A 24,377-nucleotide genomic window follows, 5' to 3' on the forward strand; every position below is an offset into this window, starting at 1 on the left:
ATTCCGATGACCGAAGTATTTTTTTATTTTTACTTTTATTTCTTTTTTATTTTATAAAGTAAAGTAAATGAATATATATATATATACATAACATTTAGAATATTATCGAACGACTTTTCGATTACATATTGTATCACACAGATTTTGAAGTACATATATATATATATATATATATATATATATATGTATATTATAAGATGCTAAAATTTTTTATTTACAATTACTTGCTTTTTGTTGTTATTTTTTTTTTAAATGTTTACAATACAACGGAGAGAGTATTTAAATTTACATAGCGTGTTCGTACAATTATTTGTTTTAGATTTATATATAAGTATATATACCATTGAAATATTTGTATTTATTTAGAAATCTTAAATATTAGAGAACAAATGGTATTGTCTACTTTTTCATAATAAACGAAACTCACTAACAACATTTTATTATATCACATAAGATTTATGCTCGTGTAAGTTAACAAATAAATTTATTAGATTTTAATCTATGCGTTCTTCTCCTTTTTTTCTTTCTTTTTTTTTCTATTTTTTTTTTCTTTTTTTTTTTTTTTTTTTTTTTAAATCGAAGTCAAAGAAGAAGAAATTGATGATTATTGCTTGTAAAGTATATCGCGAATAGCGCGATTCACGTCTTTTTGATAAAATAAATTTCTATTAACAGTGATTACTATTAACAAGCGATAATATGATATCATTAGGAAAGAAATATTCTTTTCTCTTTACTTATCTAATTACATTGTAAACTGACGATCCAGGAAAGCTTAATAGATGTTAAATTGACTTTACATCTCACTTTACATATTTGCGTTTAAGGTATACCAGTTTTCCACGTTTTTTTCTTTTTTTTTTGTTTCCTTTGTCCTTTTAATAAAATATTTAAACTATTTTATTAAATTTCACGGAATTTTCTTAGACCAGAACCAATAAAGATATAGGAATTAAGTGAGTGTGTATATGTAAAAAAAAAAAAGAAGAAAAAAACGAGATAAAAAATAAATAAATAGAAAAATAAAAAAAGAAAAAAATTCTAACGTTAACATTTGATAAAATTCGTCATCAGGCGGATGATACTTATAGCTTTATAATATAACTTTATACATATAAGTAGATATACATATATTTATATATTTGTAATCAAAAAAATAATTACTTCGAAAAAGCAATTGTCACATTTATTTGTTCAATTATTTTACTTGGCATTAATTGAATAATGTAAAGTATCTTCTTTTTCCTTTTTTTTTTTTTGTTTTCAAATATATCTATTCGATCATCGAGATGAATTTATTGAATCATCATAGACTTCAAATCGGCTTAAAATAATTTTAAAAATAAGTGTCTTTCAAAGTAGGTGGTATATATCATACGTAAGTAGTTTGTACGTCGGTTTGTTGAGTGGTTGGTTGGCATTTTTTCATGATTTTGGGTTTAAAAAGTCGTTCGAAAGATATACGGAATTGTCGTGACATCAAACAATAAAGGATAAAATTAATAGCACCATTTAATAAAGCTAAAATGTCCATTACCTCGCCAAAAGTATGATAACAACTATGAAAGAAGCAATCGCCAAGGATACCAGAAAGAAGGCCTAAAACGCCCTGTGGTATTTCTGTAATTAAAAAAAGAAGTAGAACAGCAACGAGCATTCTTGTTGTCCTATCGGCATGTTTTTCATTTTTGCTTGGCCTTCGTGGTATAATAGGGCTATTATTTATTGGTAGATTCTTCACTAAAGGCTGATTGTAATTCTTTAAAGCTTGTTTCCGATCTTTCGTTCTGCGTGAATTTAAAATTAAATAAATTTATTTAATTAAAAAAAATTTTTTTTTTAAGTACCAGTTAAGTAGAATAAAACCATTATCAATATTATTATAATATATATATATATATATATATATATTTCATTGATTATTATTATTATTATTATTATTATTATTATTATTATTATTATATGTACCTGCATAGTGTTTTTATTAACCAACAACTAATTATGGTTAGTATAACGCAGGGCATAAGTTTGACCACAACTCCGAGTATCCAAAAGTTAAGTTGATAAATAAATCCTTTGTCTGTTGAATAATCGGTATCGACATAATACCAAATCTCTGAAGTTCCATTCTCCATGAAATGTTTATCCTTTATCTAAGCATTACATTGTAAGATTATTTATCAGATATTCTTCCCTTCGATTTCAAGAAATTCTATATAGCAGTATCGATTACAAGGAGAATGAAGTCTACTCACGCCAAAGACGAAATAGCTTGGCGCACAGGCGATCAATGGCGCCAAAACGCAACACCATAGAGCTATTTTGCAACGAGTAGGTGTACACCATGCATGGTTGTATTGCAGAAACCTGAAACACGTACCAACATATACTTTGTAACCATGAATTCCGAACAATACACAAATTCTCTCATCATATTGGGGTGGGATGGAGAGGGTGGAAGAGTAGGTGGGAATAGGAAAGGAATTGAAATAAAAATTCTTTATCCAAGCGAATATAATAAAACAAAGCAAAAAGATATATCGATAAATAAATAAATACATTTATTTTAATTTAACATTTAATATATTTTTCTTCATGAAATTTCATCCGATCCCGTTATTATCGAAATTCTATTAATTAAAGTAAACAAAACTTGAGATCATAGAAAGATCGAAAGAAATGATAAATAATATATTATTTTCGTTATACTTCATTATTCGTATTATGTATTTTGCAATTTCGAACTTTCCTTGCAACGTTCATTTGGAAATCTTTATACTTCATCAAAATCTTTAATTTCATTGTAATCAAAGTTATATTATTGCCATTAAATATTTTTATATTTAATGGAAATAATTAGAAATTATATTTAAAACGATGAAATTTGTAAATTTATAAATGTATAATAAAGAGATTATTAATTAATTTTTCTAATATTCTTTTCTATTGACATATTTATTTTAACGTTTAGGATATAGATATTTATATCCAAATTCACGTAACAATTAAGTATCTTTTGTAAGTATTCAATGTGACGAAAGATTGTTTGACAAATTTTTATGCACTAGTTATTTTTTTAACTATTCTCGTACGTACGCATTTGCATTTTATCCGTAGAACCGTGGAATTACATACGCTTCCGATAGAAGGATATATTATTTATACCTGTTAGATTTTCTAATGCTTTCTTTTTCTCCTGAATAAAATATTTAACACATATATAACTTTGATATCTTGTTTGGTACAAAAATTCGATGTTTTACGAAGGAAAATTCAAAATAAAAGATAATAATTCATAAATATTATTAGATTTCTAAAATATACAAAGAATAGCAATGGCTATTACATGAAGTATATTTTCGCAATATTATTAACCAAAATTTGTATTTTAAATAACTATATTTAATTATGTTCGATCGTGAGATACAAGAAGCTCTCGTTCCAAGGAATAAATCTTTTATATGTTCCACAAGACGCATTATGAATAAGGCAGAAGGACGGGGGAGTCCATAAGAAATTTTAATGTAAAGAATAAAAGTCGAATGAGAAGTACATATACTCGATAGATAGGACAGTTATTTCTTCATTATCTTAGAAAATATTTGAGAGTAATTTACTAAACCAATGTTTATAATGAATATTTTCACAAAAAAAAGAAAAAAAAAAGAAAAAAAAAGAAAAAAAAATAAATAAAAAAAAAGGGAAAGAAAAAGAAAAATTTATTAGTAATAAATATCTCATTTTTGCGAGTTCATATTTAATTATTAATTATCGACAATGTTCGATGGTTTAAATTCAAAAATGCTTCAGAAAATTTCAGCTGATCTTGTTAGACACATCTAAATAAGTTGTCGACTTAATGAAGAGTCCCGAGGGAAGAGAAAATTTATATGACAAGATTGACAACAATATAAGATGATAAGGGAAGCGAAAGAAAAAGAAAAAAGAAGAAGAAAAAAAGAACAAAAGCAAAAAAAAGTATAATAAAAGAAAGAAAGAAGAGAGAGAGAGAGAAATAAAGAGGGATTAGTTATTACGCTATTTATAAGCCGTCAAGTCAATCGTGAAAGAAAATCATCTACTTGATAGCAAAAGCTATCAAATAGAAGCTTATGCAGATTTATGCGGAATACAAAGGCACGTTATTAGGTATTACTTTGCGCCGTCCTAAGAAAACATAATTTTATTTCTTGATAGCCGAACGTGCTTTTGAAGTTCCCATCTTACCTTTTATAACCACCCTCTTACTCACTTTGACCTGTCTTATCCGTTACAAAGTTGTATTTTTAATGTCATTGTATCGAATAACATTTATTGTGCGACAGATCTTGTTCGTATATTTTATATATATATATATATATATATTTTATTTTTTGCTTTCTTTTGCATATGTACATAAATAAAAATACAATTATTTCGATATTCAATTAATATATTTATGTAAAAAGAAAGTATTAGAATCGAATTACCTTAAAGCGATGTATCTCCAAACGGCTAAGGTAAGGGTTAGCGCGATACTGATGGTATGAAAGATCTGAGCGAAGTGCATGTGAAATAAAACGAAGACAGCCCATCCATAAGAGAAATTCCGATGTCTTGGTAGAATCAAATAAATATAAATGGCAAACGGTATATATTCCAGCATCACTAACATATCAGCCAGCGCTAATCCGGTTAAAATTTTGTTGATCGGCGTTACCATCATTTCTTTATGCGTTAATACGACGATATTGAGCATATTGGCGAAGGTACCAAAAATGCAGACCATTATTGCGACGTAACCATGATATTTTCTATACGTCAAAGCCCAATCTCTTATGGAACCATTGCAATAACAATCCGTGCTCCATATATCGGACCAGGGTCCAGTATAATTTTCTAGGATCTTAAGATCTTCTAACGTAAGATTTAATTTAAGAAAGATTTCGATGTAATTTTCCAAGGTATGCATGCTCGATGATATTTTATATTTCGAAGTGAACAATTAAAATGTCTCGAGAACCGAGAGTTCAAATATCATAAACTTTTAATACAGGTTCCAAATAAAAGAGAAGGATCAATTTTGTTTTTGTTACGAATAGGATATAATCGTTTTATACGTTGATTGTCAATTTCAGTATACTCATTAGCGTGATCCTAACTTCATCTTATTCCAAATGAATTTCTCGTCCCAGTTAATCAAGTTTTAACCGCGTAAACTTGAAGACAAATATACGAGCGTTCAGAACAGTTTTCGACATAGACGAGGTAGCACCTTAATCGAAGATTAAGCGATAAATTGTTTAGCCAATTGCAAAAGGACACCTTATTTGTTTGATTATACGATCGATTTTTCTCGTCTAAAATATAAGTTTATTTTTTCTTTCACACAAGATAGTACGAAATTGAATTTTTAGAGAGCATCCGATTTTACGATCTCTCTCAATAAGATCACTGTTCAATGATTCCTCGATGTTTCATTCCATTCTTCGTTTCTCTCGACATTCTTCGCAATAATATATCGTATATTTCTATGAGTTCTGTTCACATACTGGATTTCTGAAAGGAAAAGAATTTTCTCTTGTTAGATCGGAAGTATCGGTGCTATTTTTATTTATTTCGTTCATTCTTTTTTTGTCTTTTTTCTCTTTTTTTTTTTTTTACTTTTTATCATACACAAATATATCACTTGTGCGAGATGATGTGCAAATGAATAAAGTACAGAGAAAATGAATATTAGTTTTGCGAAACGTAATACCAAATGCGAAATGTAATAATAAAGGAAAATAAACGAAAAGTAACATTAATAAAAAGTTGATTACAACAATATGAAAAAAGTTGATTAATTGGAAATGAAACGTGATCGTATAAAGCCTCAATATTTCTATGTATACCTATGAATATTATACGTATATCTATGTGAGATTAAGTATGAATGAATAAGTGTGTATAAAGAGAACGAATATTTCTTTTGTTCTTTAGAAATTTAACAATGAATGAACGATATTGTGATAAAATAAAATGAACGAAAAAAAGAAAAAGAAAAAGAAAAAGAAAAAGAAAAAAAGAACGTTAAATCCAACGATATGAAAAAAGTTAAATAGAAATGAATTGTGATCGAATATATCGCGCGTTGCGCGGGATATTATACTATTAGTGTATATTCACGTTTATGTAGATTCAACGTAAAAGACAAATATTACGTATAGCTAATACACTTTTCTTCATCGAATAAAATGCATTTCAATTTTATAGAACGTGTTATGATTTTACGTGCAATTTTATAGAATACATTGCGAGAAAGAAAAAAATATAAAATCGATGTTTAGTAATATAAAGAAAAAAATAAAAAAAAAAATAAATGAAAAAGAAATAAAATAAAAAAAGAAAAGAAATAAAAAAAAAAAAAATAAAAAAAAGTGTCGACAAATAACGGCTATATTTTTCCGTACTTCTCTCCCTCTCTCTTTCTTTTTTTTTTCATTCCTTTTTTTTTATATAGTTTTTATTCGCTTTTTCCTTTTTTTTTTTACATTGCGATTCAATACAGAGAGAGAGAGAGAGAGAGAGAGAGAGAGAGAGAGAGAGAGAGAGAGAGAGAGAGAGAGAGAGAGAGAGAGAGAGAGAGAGAGAGAGAGAGAGAGAGAGAGAGAGAGAAAGAGAGTTATGGCGCGAAAAAATATTGAGGTCTCCTTTTATTTCCATTTGTATTGAGAGTGTATATTTTTAATATATTTGTGTAACTTTGAAATTGAATAAAAAAAAAAAATAAGAGTATGATTATTAGCATATTATGAAACGTTTCGTTTTTTTCTTTTTTTTTTCTTTTCTCTCTTTTTCTTTTGTTTTTTGTTTTTTTTTTGTTTTTCCTTTTACTCTTACAATATTAAATTGTTTACTATGGACGGTTGCGATTGTTATACGGATGGACGGACAGATGGATAAAGTTTATCGAGAAAATGAATATGCAAAAAGTTCAATGTAGTTTCATTAAAAAATACGTCAAAAAATTACGGGACTATCATCTGAGTATTTTCACTGAATAAAAGATATTTCGTTGGACAAGAGAGAAGAAGAAAAAAAGAAAAAAGTAAAAACAGAAAAGAATTCATCCTCCAAAGGGAAATCTGGAAAGTATTAAGTCGGCACAAATGCTTCGCATTGTTTCTTAAAAGAATCCATGCTACATTTTTGTTCATTCAGCAATCGAATAAAATTCTTACTTGCTTAACTACGAATTCAAAATCAGAAGAAACTCGTTCTTCTTTATTAAATCGAAGTAAATCGAATTTAAATTATTTGTTAATGGGGTATAAAGTCGATTTATATGTATATAGTGTAAAGAATGATAAACTTACAATAAAATAAAAAAAAAATAAATGGGAAGGGAAAGAGAGAGAGAGAGAGAGAGAGAGAGAGAGAGAGAGAGAGAGAGAAAGAGAGAGAGAGAAAGAAATCTTGGAAAAGTTGTTGTAATAAAATCTAAGCACGTACATTTACATATTTTTATTTTCTGGGTTGAAAAAGCGTAATACATGGGGGAAATGTATTACACGTGAACGTGCAAGAAAAATTATGAAACTGGATATTATTTGTCATGAACAATTTAACACGGTCGTATTTGTAATTTTAATAGAACGCAATAATATACTAACGAGAGATAGCAAATCTGTGAAATGTATAATTAAGTTTGTGAATTTCGAGGTGAAAAAAATTTTTCTTTTTTTCTTGTTTTTTTTCTCCTTTCTTTTTTTTTTTTTTAACGCATTTCATATCGCGATAGTTTTTATTCTCACTTGAAAAAGTTTTATTTCCAGAAATAATCAACGAGAAGAGAGCAATTGCCTTTCGTTTTATTTTCTTAATATGATACTTATTTGCAATTTTGTACTTCGGTATACTCTTATTTTATGTGCTATTTGTAATGAAAAAAAAAAAAAAAAAGAAAAAAAAACAGAGATTTGTCTTTTTTCTCTTTCTTTCTTTTATTTTCTTTTTTTTTTACGTATAAAATTCATAAAAATTCTCATGAATAATGGATGGCATAACTTCTGATTTAGAAACAATGTATGATTAAAACGTAAATTATGCAAATAATAAGAGAGAGAGAGAGAGAGAGAGAGAGAGAGAGAGAGAGAGAGAAGAGAAGAAAATAAAAAGAAAAAACGAATGTACTTTAATAATAATGAAAAATTTAAAAGTCCAATTTTAGATAGGATGCATTCATGTGTAATGTACGTCGTATTTTCTGTTGCTTTTTGACGATTCTTCAATGTTCACCAAAATATTATTATTCCGATGTTCCGATTATATATATATATATATAATTAAACACTGATCGTTGAAATTCAATGAACGTTTGAATCGTTATTAATTAAATCTGTATATAACTGCATGTTTTAAAAATGTTTTACCACGATGAAGATTACTTATAGTATCTCTGTAGTATTTTAATAATGTTGCTCGTTCATTTTTATATAAATACGTGGAGATTATATAGACATTTTTGTTTTGTTTTGTCTGTTTCTTTTTTCCCCTTTTCTTTTTCGTTCTTTCTGTCGTTTCTCTTTTTATTTTGATTTTATCGTTACACATCGATCGTCCCGGCATTTCGTATTTATTTCATCCAACAAATTTCAATTTGTCACCGTTATCGTGCTAATATATAGACAATGAAATTCAAATGACGGGAATTATTTTTGATTAAAAATAGATATCGAATAATTATAGATAAACATTGTGATATTTAATATTCGATGAAATATTTTGGAATAATTAATTTCATATAATAAAATTATTTTCGTTATCAGTTATCGATAAAACTTTCGAATATCACTCGATGAGTATCGATAATGTTAAAGAATGAAAATTTCAGTGAATACGGTTCTTTGACCAATCCGATAATCGTTGAACAAATTAAAGGAAAGATAATGATTTAAGCATTCCCAATAATGATTTATACGTATCCAATCAACTTGTTTTTGTTTGTACACTCGGAGCAATGTTTCAAGCTATTTATAGAAGCTCAGCTTGTTAAATACGAATGTTCTGTCTTGATGGTTCTAAGATAATATTTGTAAAGTCCTTCGAATAAACGAATATCTATCGCAACGTAATCAGAAAGAAACAATTCGTGTCAGTGTTGTATTCTACGATAGTAAACGTTGGTCATAAAAATTACTCTAAATGTTTGTCTTAAACGATATAGTCTTTTATATTATATTGTAATCCCGCCTTCCTAAAAAAAAAAAAAAAGAAAAAAAAATAAGAAGGTGAAGGAAAGAAGAAAGAGAGAAAAGAAAATTGAATTGTTCCGTCATATCGAACATTGTTTACTTTTTAAATGGCCGAACGAATTTTTATTCTCGAGCGAAAATAAAAAATAATATGAAAGAATAAGAGAGTGATATACTTGGGGGGGAACGATATACTCGAATGTCGTTCAAAGTTTCTCGAGTCGAAAATAAGTTAACTGGATTTTGGCGAGCACGTAAAAGCTGATGTTAACTTCGTTTTCCTTTCCTTGAAACTGACTTAATGTCTGAAAAAAATTTGACGTAAGACGAAATATCGATTTTCTTTCAAAAGAGAAAAGAACATCCTGACGCTTGTTGTGTCCCGAATTTTAACAATGTACAATATACGAAGGCTTGTGTACGAAAAGATCGAGAATGTATATATGTACATATCTATGTATATATGGTTTCATTGATGATAGCTGAAACATCGGATACTATGATATATGATATCGGATTGAAAAGAATCAATTTCTCTTTTGTGTTCAATCACTTCTGATCTCTTTACGAATATTTCTCACTCTTTCTCACTCTCTTTCTCTCTCTCTCTCTCTCTCTCTCTCTCTCTCTCTCTCTCTCACTCTCACTCTTTCTCTGTCTGAAGATCAAAATTTTCAAGAATCATTCTTTATATCCTTTCATGTCTCAGTACAGTTCATCCCTTCTTTCATTTATCTCTTCTTCTTTTTCCTTTCTTTTTTCATTTTTCTTCTTTTTTTTCTTTCTTTTTTTTTTTTTTTTAAGATGTTCATTCTTTATTCAAAGGTCAAACAAGAAATGTAACATCTTACTAGGTGGTTTCTCTGTAAGATAGAAAATTATGAATAATCATCTATGTACATACGCATGTATGTTACTTAAAATAAAAAAAAAAATGAAACGAAGTTCGATTAAATGTACAGTAGATGTAAATATGTTCATACATACGTATATATGTGCGTGCGTATATAAATATATAATAGAAAAGTTTATCGTAACTTTTTAGAAATTTTTAATGACTTCCATCGTTGAGATTCATTTTTCATCAATAATCTATCTGCGGATAGATTATTCGTGTCAATTGTTCAATTCGATTTATTAATAAAGTAAATAGAACGATTTGATAATGGGATTTGATCGTGTCAAAGATTAAGTTAAACGCGATACGTGAAAAATGTCATTGATCTATAACCAATGAATAAATATCAAGGTTAATTGACGAATGAAAAATATATACTATCGCCTATGTTAGAATTAAAAAAAAATGTTCAAAGTAAGAATCAATAAATATTTACGTAGGGATTTAATTACTTTCATATAATCTTATAATGAAACTTCTAATACGATAATATATAAAAAAGGAATTTCGCAAGATTGATCGTTCCTCTTATAATTTACAATTAATTTACGATTAAAATGAATTTAGAATGATTCATATGTTCTCTTTGTATTAAACTCTAATAACCTGGATATCATGGAATAATTGAAAATAATGAATGGAATCAAAGTAATGTAGTTTTAACTAGAAATAAAAATTTTAATTTGAATTTTTAAATTGAATATAACGTCATTATTTGTCCTATTGATTGTTAATCACGTTAATTACAATGGTGATAATGAATGTTTAGGATTGCATATATATATATATATATATATATATATATATATATAACATCGGTTGTAATTCGAAGCATACGATCGATTCGAATATAATCGAATCGTTTATACGTACTCATCGTATCCGTATTCCAAGATTTCTTTGATCTCGTAGTTCTGTCGCAGCTTTAATAGGAAACTTATTTTCTTTTTTTCTCTTTTCTATTTCTTTTTTTTTCTTTGTTTTGTTTTTTTTTTTATTTTCCTACGTCGGATTATAAATATATAATATGATTCTGAAATGTTGGACGTTAACAATTTTACAAGGAATAATTTTATGAGTTTAATAATTTTTATAAAATAAAGATGAGCCGAATTGCGTTATTGAAATGTAAATTTTATTTTAATGAGATTCTATATAAAATAAAGAATTTTATTTGTTAAAAAAATGGAGGTTAAATCATATAAAGGAATAAGAGTAGTATAAAAAGAATAAATTAACATCACGCATATTGTTAACTCGATATTCTATATATATATATATATACATATACATATATAAATGTATATATTCAGTATCGATCACGTTTTCTATTACTGACAGACAGTCCGTAGGATGGCAGTGATAACAATTGCAGGCTAAATGGAAGCTAACAAGTGATTGAACACGGTTCTCGTATAAAGAGAATCTGCTATCGCACATAGATCCTATTGAACTGTTTACACTCTGCTCTCTACTTCCCTATTACGGAATATTATGGGATATTATATTTGCTTTAATTCTTTCTCTTTCTCTTTCTCTCTCTCTGTCTTTCTCTCTCTCTCTCTCTCTCTCTCTCTCTCTCTCTCTCTCTCTCTCTCTCTCTCTGTCTCTCTTTTATTTTCCACATGGATGCACGCTTTTAATATTATTTCATTCATGTAAGACGGTATAAATATCTTATAATATATATATATATATATATATATATATATATATATATATTAATTAAGAAAAAATAAAAAGAAATAAAAAAAAAAGAAAAACCATAGAAAATAGAAAATTACGTTATTATATATTTTCAAATTTCGGAGAGAGTTAATTCATTTGAACATTTTATGAATTATGTACACGTGAACATACGTACAGAAAAAAAAAAGAAAAGAAAGAAAAAAAAGAAAAAAGAAAAACTTGTCTGATCTCGTATATCTTTGCGAGATTATGTTTTATCATTAAAAATCTTGTAACGAGGACAAAGCTTTGAGAGATAATTTTATTCGGTAGAACAAAAATCGTGGAAAATAAATGATTCCTTTTACATTGAAAATTAAATTTCTATGTAATCATTTATTGTAATCACGTTAATTATCTCTTTGTGAGATTTTTTATATTGTTGACTATACTCCAGCACAACCGTATCACTACTATCCATCGTCATCATTATATACGCTTGATATTATATCTTTCATGATAAGCGTTACACTTTGGATCTGTAAAGTTAATTCTATTGTTTACGAAGAGAAAAAGGAAAAGATATTACATTTGAATTGTCTACAAATAAAAGTGAATAAAAAGAAACGAGAAAAGAAAAGAAAATAAATGATAAAATGAATAAAATATTCAAAGGGTTTGTTACTTAAGGACTTTTGCCGAATGAAAAAGTTCATGTGTAATTTTCATTTGATATACATCAAAACGAAATACCTTACATATTTATATATTTATCCGGCGTCCCTTCATTTAGAAAATTTTCACGAACAACGCAATCTCCGTATTTACATAAATTCTGTACTATAAGGGAGATATAAGGGGCAGAGAGATAGAGAGAGAGAGAGAGAGAGGAGAGAAAAAAATTGTAGCGACAATGAAGAGTAAATATGAAAAGGAGTGTGCGCGCATAATGTTTTCCCTGATTTCATTGAAGATAGAACGAACTTGAATTGTTTTTTTCGATTTTTTTTTCGAAGAAAAATTTTTTCGCTTAATTGATCGTTCGATATCGAATAAAGGATGATCATCATTCTGTATTAGCTCGATTAATATCAATATCAATTAAATATAGATAAAATTGTAAATGACCTACCTGAATGCATTGTAGGCAAGGGACGTAGATTATTCCATTGGAAAATGAAGAACACACGATTTAATTGAGATATTTGAAGAATGTTAGATCAAGATATGAGAAAGAAACAAACAAGAAAAAAAAAAAAGAAAAAAAAGAAAGAAAAGAAAGAAAAAAAAGAAAAGAAAAAAATCAAAAAGTTAAATAAACATCGACGAAACAGCACCAACTTTTTGTTTTTGTTTGTTTGATTTTTTTTTTCTTTTCTTTCTAAATAATCATTAAAAGATTACACGATTAAATGAATTATATAATAAATTGTTCTTTAGGCAATGTAAAGAACGAGAATGCCTAGGTTCTTTCTTCTTTTTTTTTTTTTTTTTTTTTTTTTCTTTCATAAACACAATTTCATTCAAGTTCTTTAATACAGTTTTGTTTAGCTCGTAACGAGTTATATTATAATTGAATGAGATCTGATCAATATGAGACACCAATTGAATCATGAACTTTGGTTGCGGATAGTCGCGACGATACTGCTGAAAATTCACGAGGATATCTCGCTCCCTCTTCCTGATTTTCCTCTCTTCTCTTGGATGGCAAGGAGTCTGCGCGATGTCGAAGATCCACAGGATGAGAAACGTTCTGTATATATATATATATATATATTTTTTTTTTTTTTTTCATTTTTTCCTCTTTTTAAACTGATAAATATTCTTTGATATAATAACGGGATAATATGTAGATATTGATCGCGTACATTGTATCGATTTGGTCGTGAGTTTTAACGTAGACCATTTTTTTATTTTTATTTTAAAATAATCTTATTTTAACAGCTATTAAATTGACTTTTCTTTTTTTTTTCTCTAACAGCATTTTCATTAATAAATAAATATGACGGAGCTGTATGTTGTGTGTGTATGTGTGTGTGCGTGTGTGTTGTGTATGCGTTCGGACGATGAAAAAAAATATTCCTTGTTTTTTTTTTTTTTTTTTAAACAAATAAATATACTTTTTCATTATCTCAATCGATAAAATTCTTTCGATAAAATTCATTTGTTTGCGTTAATACTTTGTTGAACTTTTTTTTCTCTTTTTCTTTTTTTCCTTTTCATTTCTCTCTCTCTCTCTCTCTCTTTCTCTCTTTCTCTCTCTCTCTTCCTCTCAATTTCTTTTAGTTTTCTACACGTATGCTAAGAATTTGTCGTAGTTTAGAAGTTGCGCGCCAACATAAAATACTGTAATGGCAAAAGGAAACGAGAATACTATTATTCAATGATCTTATGGGTACTCAAAGAAGATAGTAGGATAAAAGATTCATTCCTACTAGAGATTCTATTCCCTTCCATGCTTTCATCACACTTCAATATTTTAACATACGTTAGCTATACATATTTCTTATTTTACGTTATATCTCTTCCTTTTTTTTTTTTTCTTTTTTTTTTCTTTTTCTTCTTCGATATATACAAAATCCGTGTATTTGAGATACGATGGACCTTTATAAAAAACATTTTCATAATGCAAAAACATTCCTTTTGGTATTTTTTTAATGAAAAACAAAAAAAAGATTAAATCCTTCATATTCATTTTCGTCGTCTTCATTTAATCCATTACTCTTTTTTTTCCTCTTAGATCTCGATAACTCTATCCTAACTTCTTATCTCTCATCTATGCGTAATATCATACAAGAATAGATATTTTAATGAATAGTGAAAAATAAGGGAGAAGATAGTGTAAACAATAAGGAATAAACTACCCTTCGCATTTAGAACGTGCGAAAGGTTGACTTTGTTTCATGTAAACTTTCAGATGGTGCGTATAGTCTTTCGCACGTCGCTAGGAAACGTAATTTGAGAAGACACTACTATAATAGCAACACGTCGTCGTATGCCGCAATAAAGATCTCAAAGAAAGAGAGAGAGAGAGAAAGAGAGAAAAATTACTCGATTAACTCAAATTTCGAATCTTTGTGATTTCTTTTTTTTTATTCCATTTTCTTTTCTTTTGTTCTTTTTTCTTGTTCTTATTTCTTGTTCTTTTTTCTTTTTCTTTTTTTCTATTCTTTTTTCTAGTTCTTTTTTTCTCTCTTTTTTTTTCTTTTTTTTTTTTTTTTGATAAGAGAAAATATATCTCCTCCAAATTTAATCTTCTTCCTCATATTAAAAATCTTTTCTTATTACTTTTATTACCCTTTTATTACTTGGTTCGAACAAAATATTGCCTTTCAAATGATTGTTTATCAACAATTTTGTTTATGAACAAAACGTAGAGCTTAACTAATATGCTTAACTAATTTCTACATCGAATTTTTACATTATAATACTTCGAAAATGTTTGCGTTTGATAAAAAGATTACAATAATGAATATCGACCAAATCGATGTAAATATTAAGTAATTTTAATTAAATGATCATATAAACGTAATTAAGAGATGGAAGGCGTGTTAATTAAATTCTAAGCTGTGATGTCATTCTTTTAAGATCATCTATGGAATCATTATTATTGCGCGGTGCTTTCAATGGGTAGAATTATCATCAATGAAAGAGTAAAATAAAAGGGAGAGAGGAAGAGATAGAGATAGATAAATAGAGAGATAGATAGATAGATATATATATATATAGAGAGAGAGAGAGAGAGAGAGAAAGAGTGAGAGAGTGAGAGTGAGAGAGTGAGAGTGAGAGTGAGAGTGTATGAAGAAGCGACATGCATTCTGAAAATTATTGATGGATTTTATTTGCACGTTTGCGTGTTCATATCTAGAACAGTATTTAAACTGTTATTATTTAAAAGTCTTATATTTTAAATTGTTATTATTTAAAAGTCTTATATTTTAAATTGTTATTATTTAAAAGTCTTATATTTCTTATATCATCAATGAAATTTATTTTTACAAATGTCACATTTCAATCATTCTCTACAAGCTTATAGAACGAAATATATGGAAATATATTCTGATCTATTATGGCCCTGCAGATAGGTATATGGAAATATATTCCTATCGTGGAAATAGTGATGCCTCATCGTATATACGACAATATCTAAAAATTGGAATCAGAGAATTGATCTATATATTGATTATACTCGCATTAATTATCGATAATTTTCTAAATGAGCACGTATTTCGTATTTTTGGGAAAATCTTTTTTTTTTTCTTTTTTTTTCTTCTTCTTCTTCTTCTTCTTCTTTTTTTGCTGCAAGATCAATAATTAATAAACGCAAGTAAAATCTTCAACGCTACCGTCATTTCGTTTGATTAAACAAAACGATAACGATCGAACGGAAACAACCGAATTTAATTACGAGTATAGGAACAAGTAGGTTGTCGTTTAAATTAAAAACAGCTTTATCACGATGTAAAATCATTCTCCACGCACGTTTTATACTTCGGAGAAATTGATGTTAATAAAGATTGAAATGAAAGTATGTGACATATAAAAGCATACGCGTGTGTATATACATATATATATATATACACACACACACACATACAGATCTCCATTTCATTTCGAAAACGATTATACTAATATTATACAAAATAAAAAAGATTGCATAGATGTGAAATATATTTGACATCATGCAGGTTAAATATCATATAGAATTTTTATTTCGTATATTAAATACGTTCCTTACATATTTATTTTTACTTTTTCTTCAACAAATAACAATAGAAAAGTGTAATGAATAAAAACTGTTCGACAAGTTTTAAGTTAAACATATTGTATATACACACAAAATAGATAATATTTCTTTGACATAAGTAATGATTATAAATTATCGTAGGTTAATATTATTCTTTTAAAAGTTTTCGTTTGTTCAATGGTGAAGTTAAAATCGACCAATCATTTCCAGTTTTGTTTGTGCTCTCTCTCTCTCTCTCACTCTCTCTCTCTCTCTCTCTCTCTCTCTCAGTAAATAGACAGACACGATAGAAAGGTGCAAACATTTCGGTTAACTTGAACTAACTCAATGAAATAAGTTTAATGCCTCAGTTATGTTTAATACTGCACAAATATCGATTAACGAAAATTAATAATAAATAATATCGATCGACTAACTTATTATCACATTAATATGATACTCCTTTTTAAGTTGTACGTTTACAATTTTTTTTCTTCTTCTTTTCTTCTTTTCTTTTCTTGATAAACATATGTTCGTTGAACAATTTTTTTAATCGTAATACCTATACAACTTTTACATTCTATACAAGGAAATAAATAATTCTCTGTTCTTTGAAGCACAACAATCGAAATTATTTTAAAAATGGCAAAATCAAATCTAAATATTTCAATAATAATTATTTCTGATAATAGCTCCTTAATTATCATGCATCAATGAAATCTCAATATTATCATTTAATTCATATTACGTCGAATGTATGAGTGAAAAAACAATTCGATAAAATTTCAATCAATATTTATTAAATGAATTTTATATTAAAACGTTCGATCGTAGAAAATTTGTATAATATATTTACTTAATATTTATCTTTATTCATATCTTTTATTTATCTTTTTCTTCCTTATGACCATGTAATTACAAATCTATCTGCAAGTGATAGAATGAAGAAGATAACGAAATTAATTCCTTCTTCTTCTATCTATTTATCTATCTATCGAATAAACTTCTTGCTCGAATTATATAATAATGAGAAATTGTTTTGTTAAATTTTACATTACAAGAGGGAATTTTCTGTATTTTTTAGAATGAACAAAATTTAATTTAAAATTGTTGAAATCGTTGAATAATATCGTTATAACAACTAAATCGTAATAAACTTTCTTTTACAAGTATAAAAAAAAATTCAAATACTGCATTAAATCCGTATAATTTGATATAAATTTCGATCTTGATGAAATTACGTTGTATTTTTGTGATTAGAGGTATACATAAATATCCACAAATATATACGTACATGTGCGTGTGTGTACGTGCGCGCGCGTGTGTGTGTGTATACATCATAGAGCTTGTTATCCGTTCAGCAAAGGATCCATTCGCAATCCTACGATTTTTTCGAATAAACGTATCTAAATCTCAAAGGAAAAGGTTTTTTATTATAAGACTATAATATATTTTTCGATAAAAAAAGAAAGAAAAAAGAACGAAAAAAGAAAAATGAAAAAGATAAATAAATAAAAACGAAAAAAGAACTATCCCTTTATCAAACCAATGTATGTATGATCAAATATGTCGATGATTTCATTTCTTAGATTTCTAATATTTAAATTAGTTTCTTTGACATTGCGTAATCGCAAACGAATTCAAGTTTTCAAGCAAAGAAGGAAGAATTTTAATTTCATTCGCAATGTCGTAGTAATTAACGAGTACGACGGCTCTAAGAGAGAAAAAGAAAAAGGGAAAGAGTAAGAAAGAGGGAGAGAGAAAGAGAGAGAGAGAGAAAGAGAGAGAGAAAAAACGAAAGAGACCGAAAGAGAAACATTTTCTAATTTTCTTCGAGATTATACGATCAACTTAATTTCTTCTACCCTTGATAACGACGAACAACTTTTCATTTTCGTTTTCCTCCGGAAATAATGATTCAGTGTAAGACAAATTTTTACTGTAATTATTAAAAGCTGAACGCTTGTTTATGTTGAATTAATGAGAGATAAAATACGAATATAAATTTTCCATAGAATATTGCGCTTGATCGTTGCACATATTTATCTCTTTAATTATACATCATTTCGCAAATAATATATATATATATATATATATATATTTACAAATCTTTCCGTAACTTCGAAGTATCAAATAAATTTTCCACGAAAATCTAAATGATAATGAATCTTTTCAACGCGCATGCATTAAAAGTCAGATTGATATAGAAATGTCACGATATAAAGAGTTACGATTCTTGAATATTCCAGTCTATAAATTGAGTAGTCTGATCTAATGTAATTATCTATTTAATTCCTCCCAATTTATTTTAATCACCTTTTACGAAATATCATTATCGAAGTTGCTCTTCCCTTACGATGTTTCCATTAAAATGCATCATATTAACTTTCTATATAAACGAAGAATGAGGAAAAAGAATAAAAGGGGAGAAAAAAAATTATTGTATTTTACGATAAGACAGTGTCGTAGGTTAAACGGATGGATGACTGACATAAATTTATAAAATTCCATTCGATCTCGTCTATTTCGAACATAAACAAATATTTGTATTTTTAAGTTCGATTATTTTCCTCACTATTTCTCTCTCTCTCTCTCTCTCTCTCTATTTTTTTATTTTTTTGTTTTCTTTTGATTTTTTCTTTTTTCGCCTGATACTGCAGGTACATACGTAAGCATACATTTTTACTCTAATATTTATAAACGATAAATATCGAATTAAATCAATCCTCTTTGTTAAGTAATTTAATTTTCTCATTTTATTTTATTTTCGTTCATTAGTTCGTTTGTTTCTTTTATAAAAGATATAACTAAGATAAAAAACGATCACGATCCTTTCCTCATCGAAAATACTATCACGTCGTTTCTATGATATTTCGTACGTATATACATACATATATACATACACATATATGTACATACATACATACATATATGTATATATATATATATATAATAATAATAATAATAATAATAATCTCTCAACGATCTAACCGTTCTTAAGAAAATATATACATGTGCGTTCGCAAAGATTGATCGTTCTTTTTGATAAAGATTTTGAAGATATATATATATATATATATATATATATATATATAAAGAAGGGTGGAGGACAGAGGTTCCGTATATGTACAAAGATTTACGATCGGATATCTTGACCACTTTGATAGCTATATATATATGTATATATATAAATTTATATATATATATATATATTGTGGAATGATCTTTCACTGTGTAATTTGAAAGTTATTTTCGATTCTCTTTGCTTTTTGACATAAAGGAGAACCTTTGAGTGTTAAATTAGACCATCTTAAATAAGTAAGAGAAACGTTAAGAGGAAACAACGTTATCGTTTGTAAACCGAACTTTGAGAGAAGCGTCTTTAGTAACCATAGGAAGATCTACCAAGTTCTATCCTAGATTGATGGTACAAATATATTCTACAGGGTATACCGAAAGTTTCTCTGATAAATGGGACTTTCGAAAAATCAATAATTACTCATTTTCGTGACAACTCTGACCTCCAATTAGAAATTTAGTGGTTTTTGCAATTTGATAAAAAGAAAAAATAAATTAGCCTCAAAAATATCGAAAAAGTATAATTAATTTTTGAAATGATTTAAAAACTTTCAATCCATCTAAAGACTTTTGAGTCGTCCTATATACACATACACACACACACACACACACACAAACATATATATATATATATATTATAATCCCTTTACTCTGAGTGTACTTTAAGAACGTTTCGAAACTTGACGTTTATAAACGATCGTAGAAACTTAAGATTCAAAAATCCAAGAAGATTTTCCTTAACAAAAAAAGAAAAATATCTTTTTAATGTTAGACTTCGTAATACAAAAGATTTCACGGAACAGTAGAGATCTCTCTTTATCTCTCTCTCTCTCTCTTTCTCTCTCTCTCTCTCTCTCTCTCTGTCTCTCTCTTTCACTCTTATTGAGTTTACCCTCTAAAAATATCCATCTTCGGGACCGTGATGATGATGGAGGTGAACAAAAACTATAGTATTCCCAAAGGGACCTCCGTCAATTTGGTATGCCACGTTGCTTTTCATCAACTCCAAAACCAAATGCTTTCGGTTGGTCAAACAATGGCGTCTCCATTGATGCTTTGCATGATATATATATATATATACATAGCTCAAGGATGAACCCACAAGTTCTTTAATCAATTTGGTTTTATTTTTCTTTTTCATTCTCGTTTTCTTTATAATCATATAAAACGAAGGTGTCTTTTTCAAGTAATAAAAATAACTCTCACTCTTTCTCTATGATACCTGAGCATCTGCATATTTTGAATTTTTATCGTAAAATCATAGATATTGATATTTTACAGAAAAGAATTTTCTTGTTCTTTCTCTCTCTCTCTCTCTCTTTCTCTCTCCCTCTCTCTCTCTCTCTCCCTTTCTCTCTTTCTCTCTTTCTCTGTGATATTTGGATACCTGCTGATATTTTGAATTTTTAACGTAAAATCATAACTTTGAATCTATCGTCTAAAAGCTCACTTTCTTCCTATCTCTCTCTCTCTTTCTGATACACACACATACACACACACACAAACACACACTTTGATATCTAGACACCTGCTGAGATTTTAAATTCTCAACGTAAAATCGTAGTGATATTTTAGAAAAAAAATTCTCTCTCTCTTTTTTTTTCCCCTTTCTCTTTCTAATATCAAAACTTTCGAATGTTTTGAATTTTTATCATAAAATCTTGATATTTTTTGCTTACGCAATACTTTATCTCTCTCTCTCATTTCTTCTTTCCTGTTTCGTTTATATGATCAGTTAGAATGACTATAAACGATGGTCCTAACACAGAAACACTTTAAAGTATTATATAACCAATGCTTGGACCGGTCATACATATAGTTTGTGTTTGATAGAGTTTAATGTATCACCGATCTGAAATTACACTTGATAGATGCTCGTACATACACTATGTGAAAGATAAAGATAGATATATAGAGAGAAGGAGAGACAGAGACTGAGAATGGGTGACAGAATTACAGAGATAGACAAAGGGAGAGAGAGAGAGAGAGAGAGAGAGAGAGAGAGAGAGAGAGAGAGAATGTATGTTCAAATTAATGTCAAAATTAATAAACAAGAATTTAGATCGACCATGTTTATTATCAGCGTTGACTTATTGGTCTAACGTTGATCAAAGAAGCATTAGCTTCTTTCTCCGACGTTATATATTTTAAGATTAATTTCGATAAAATTTCTTAAATTTTCATTTCTTCTTTTTTTTCTTTTTTTTCTTTTTCTGTTCTTTGTTTCTTTTTTTTACCAAAAAAAAAAAAAAAGGAATAAATACGCCGAGGTAAAATAATTAATTGGATGTATTATATATATATATAAGAACAATGTATCCTTCGTACCTTTATTATACTGTTTCGAATAAGCTAAAAAAAAAAAAAAAAAACAACCCTCCTCCGTCTTATCTATTTCTCGAAGCTTATTGTTATTTATTTACTTCTTTATTGTTTTTTTCTTTCCTTTTTCAGAATACTCCTACATCCCATTTGAAAAATGCATATGCCTGTTTCCTGGACAAATTGAACTTACATCTATCTCTTTTTACTTTTTATTTTCTTTCTGAGCTTAGTTATAAGCTCTCATATTAAATAGCACATTTCGACAATAAGAATCAATATTACAAAAGCCCATTATATATTGAAACTTATGTAAAATTATACTACTTATTTTTCACTATATGTGAAACTTACAAAGGATATATAAATATTTGTCCTTGGAGATTAATGGATTATTTCGAAAAAAAAACAAAAAAAAACAAAAAAGAAAAAACAAAAAAGAAAAAAAATACAGAAAATCTCGGAGAAGTAACTATTGAAAATTTCGTTTTTTCCTTTCTTTTTTACGTCTATGAAATATTTGATAATCTTGAAAAAATAAAGTTACTTATCCTTAAAATATTATACCTTATAACGAGAGAAACTTTCTTTTTTCCCTTTTCGCGTATTTTTCAATGTACATTTTTAAACGGTATAACATTATACTGGACATAAGTATACATATATACGTTCATACATAAATTCACGCTTGTCTCTTTCTATGTATATATATATATATATATATATATATATATATATATATGTATATATATAAAATACACAAACAAGGTACAAAAGTATCCACTTATGTTCTCTAACAAAACTTTTCTAACAATATATTTCCTATTTTCGAAGTTTCTTCTAATGAAATAAAAAACTTACGTGGATAAACTTAGTGGCATACATTATTCCAGATCATTCCTTTGGATAAATGCAATGGACGATTTGAACAATCAAAATCGGATAACTAGTGTCCGTTTCACGTAGTTCGAATAATATTTTTTCTTTTTTTTTCCTTTTGCTTTTTTTTTCTTTTTTCTTTTTATAATACAACTCCAGAGTGTTGAACCAAAAAAAACTCAGAGAATTGAACCAAAGTAGACGCGACAACTTACGTTACAGTATTATTTTATTAATAAAAAAAAAGAAACGGAAAAAAAGGAAGAAAAAAAGAGAAAAAGCAGAAGGAATAAAAGAAGGAAAAAAAGGGTTAAGTATAATCATTTATACATTGTGTGTATATATATATATATATCTATCAGAGGGGAAAAAGGAACGATGATATTTATCTTGTTCAAGATGAGCTTTGAAAAAAACAAATAATATATCTAAATCGTTGATTTCCAACGTATATACGTAGCAATAAGGAGAATGAGCTGGTCGGTTTTTTCTAACTTAAAGGGGAAAGAGGGTTAAGTTAAAGAGAATATGTTCCTCTTTCGTCGACTGACAATAATGCGATGTACAAAGAAAAGTAAAGAAAACAAATGAACAAACCAGAAAAATAAAAAAGAAAAAAAGAGATAAAAAACAGAAAAAAAAAACAGAACATTCATCGTGTCACGTCCGACGTATGTTTTTATTTCCTCGAAAAAATTTTCAAATAACAATTTTTGCAATAAACATTTCTAAATATATACGTACGTATACGTGAGATAAAACAGGATATATGTGAGAGAAAGCAGGATGTGATGAGAAGTAGCAGGACCTTTGCGATACCAGAGCATACCTATTCTTTCTCTTTCTTTCTCTCTCTCTCTCTCTCTCTCTCTCTCTCTTTCTCTATCTGTTTATCTCTCTTTCTCTCTTCTACGATAACTTTGTGAAAACGTAGAAAGCTCTGAGTGATTCGATTTTCTTCCGTACGTCTTCCTTTCTTTGCAGCAATAACGTTCGCTTGTAGTAAATTACTACGAATAATACATCATCAATATGATTAATAACTTTGAAAGAAAATAAGGTTAATGAAAACTAATTAAACTTGAGGTTCCATTTTAATAGAGAACATTTGCTATTGTTATTTTCAATAAAATCATAATATCGTTTGATTCAATTTTAAATGTTAATTTAATGTTATTTCAAAGAACAAATTTTTCTTCCCTTTGCTTGTAGCCTCAAATTTTATTTTTCTTTCGAAAAAAAGGCATAAAGTGTTCTTCTTCTTCTTCCTCTTTTTTTTTGGTTTTTTGGTTTTTTTTCTTTTTTTTTTTTTTACTTTTTCTTCCCTCTACAAATATTGATCTTTTTAAAAGAACAAATGCACTTTTGTATTTTTCATATATATATATATATATATATATGTATATAAAGAAAGAAAATAAAGAAGGAAGAAAATAGAAAAGTTAAGACTAAATCATTATTCTTACATGGAATTATTTATAATTTAATTCATGAGAAAAAAGACTTTTGAGTCTTTGTCAAACAAATAATTTGGAAAGATTTCATTAACAAGTTGCAAAATTCTCGAACCGTATGGGATATTTTACGTAAA

The 24,377-nt window shown here is 27.6% G+C and overlaps 1 protein-coding gene across 6 annotated transcripts in view; it reads right to left on the reverse strand.

Annotated features, from left to right (window-relative positions):
* Positions 1–218: 218 nt before the first annotated feature.
* LOC118446085 (G protein-coupled receptor dmsr-1) overlaps positions 219–24,377 on the reverse strand; it is a 25,763-nt gene continuing 1,604 nt past the window's right edge. For 3 of the 6 annotated variants that reach the window (XM_085655027.1, XM_035876312.2, XM_035876313.2), the window contains exons 2-5: positions 4,470–5,538; positions 2,256–2,367; positions 1,969–2,153; positions 219–1,787 (exon numbers count right to left, since the gene is read on the reverse strand). In XM_085655027.1, coding sequence (XP_085511153.1) covers positions 1,373–1,787; positions 1,969–2,153; positions 2,256–2,367; positions 4,470–4,951 — 1,194 coding nt within the window. In that variant the 5' untranslated portion in view covers positions 4,952–5,538 and the 3' untranslated portion in view covers positions 219–1,372. Of the gene's footprint in view, positions 1,788–1,968; positions 2,154–2,255; positions 2,368–4,469; positions 5,539–12,913; positions 13,033–17,801; positions 18,280–23,530; positions 23,797–24,377 lie in introns of those variants that run through there. The other 3 variants (XM_085655025.1, XM_085655020.1, XM_035876317.2) reach the window with 3 other exon arrangements.

This window comes from Vespa mandarinia, chromosome 1 (assembly GCF_050613455.1).
Source record: "Vespa mandarinia isolate Hongniang chromosome 1, ASM5061345v1, whole genome shotgun sequence".
Taxonomy (NCBI): Eukaryota; Metazoa; Arthropoda; class Insecta; order Hymenoptera; family Vespidae; genus Vespa; species Vespa mandarinia.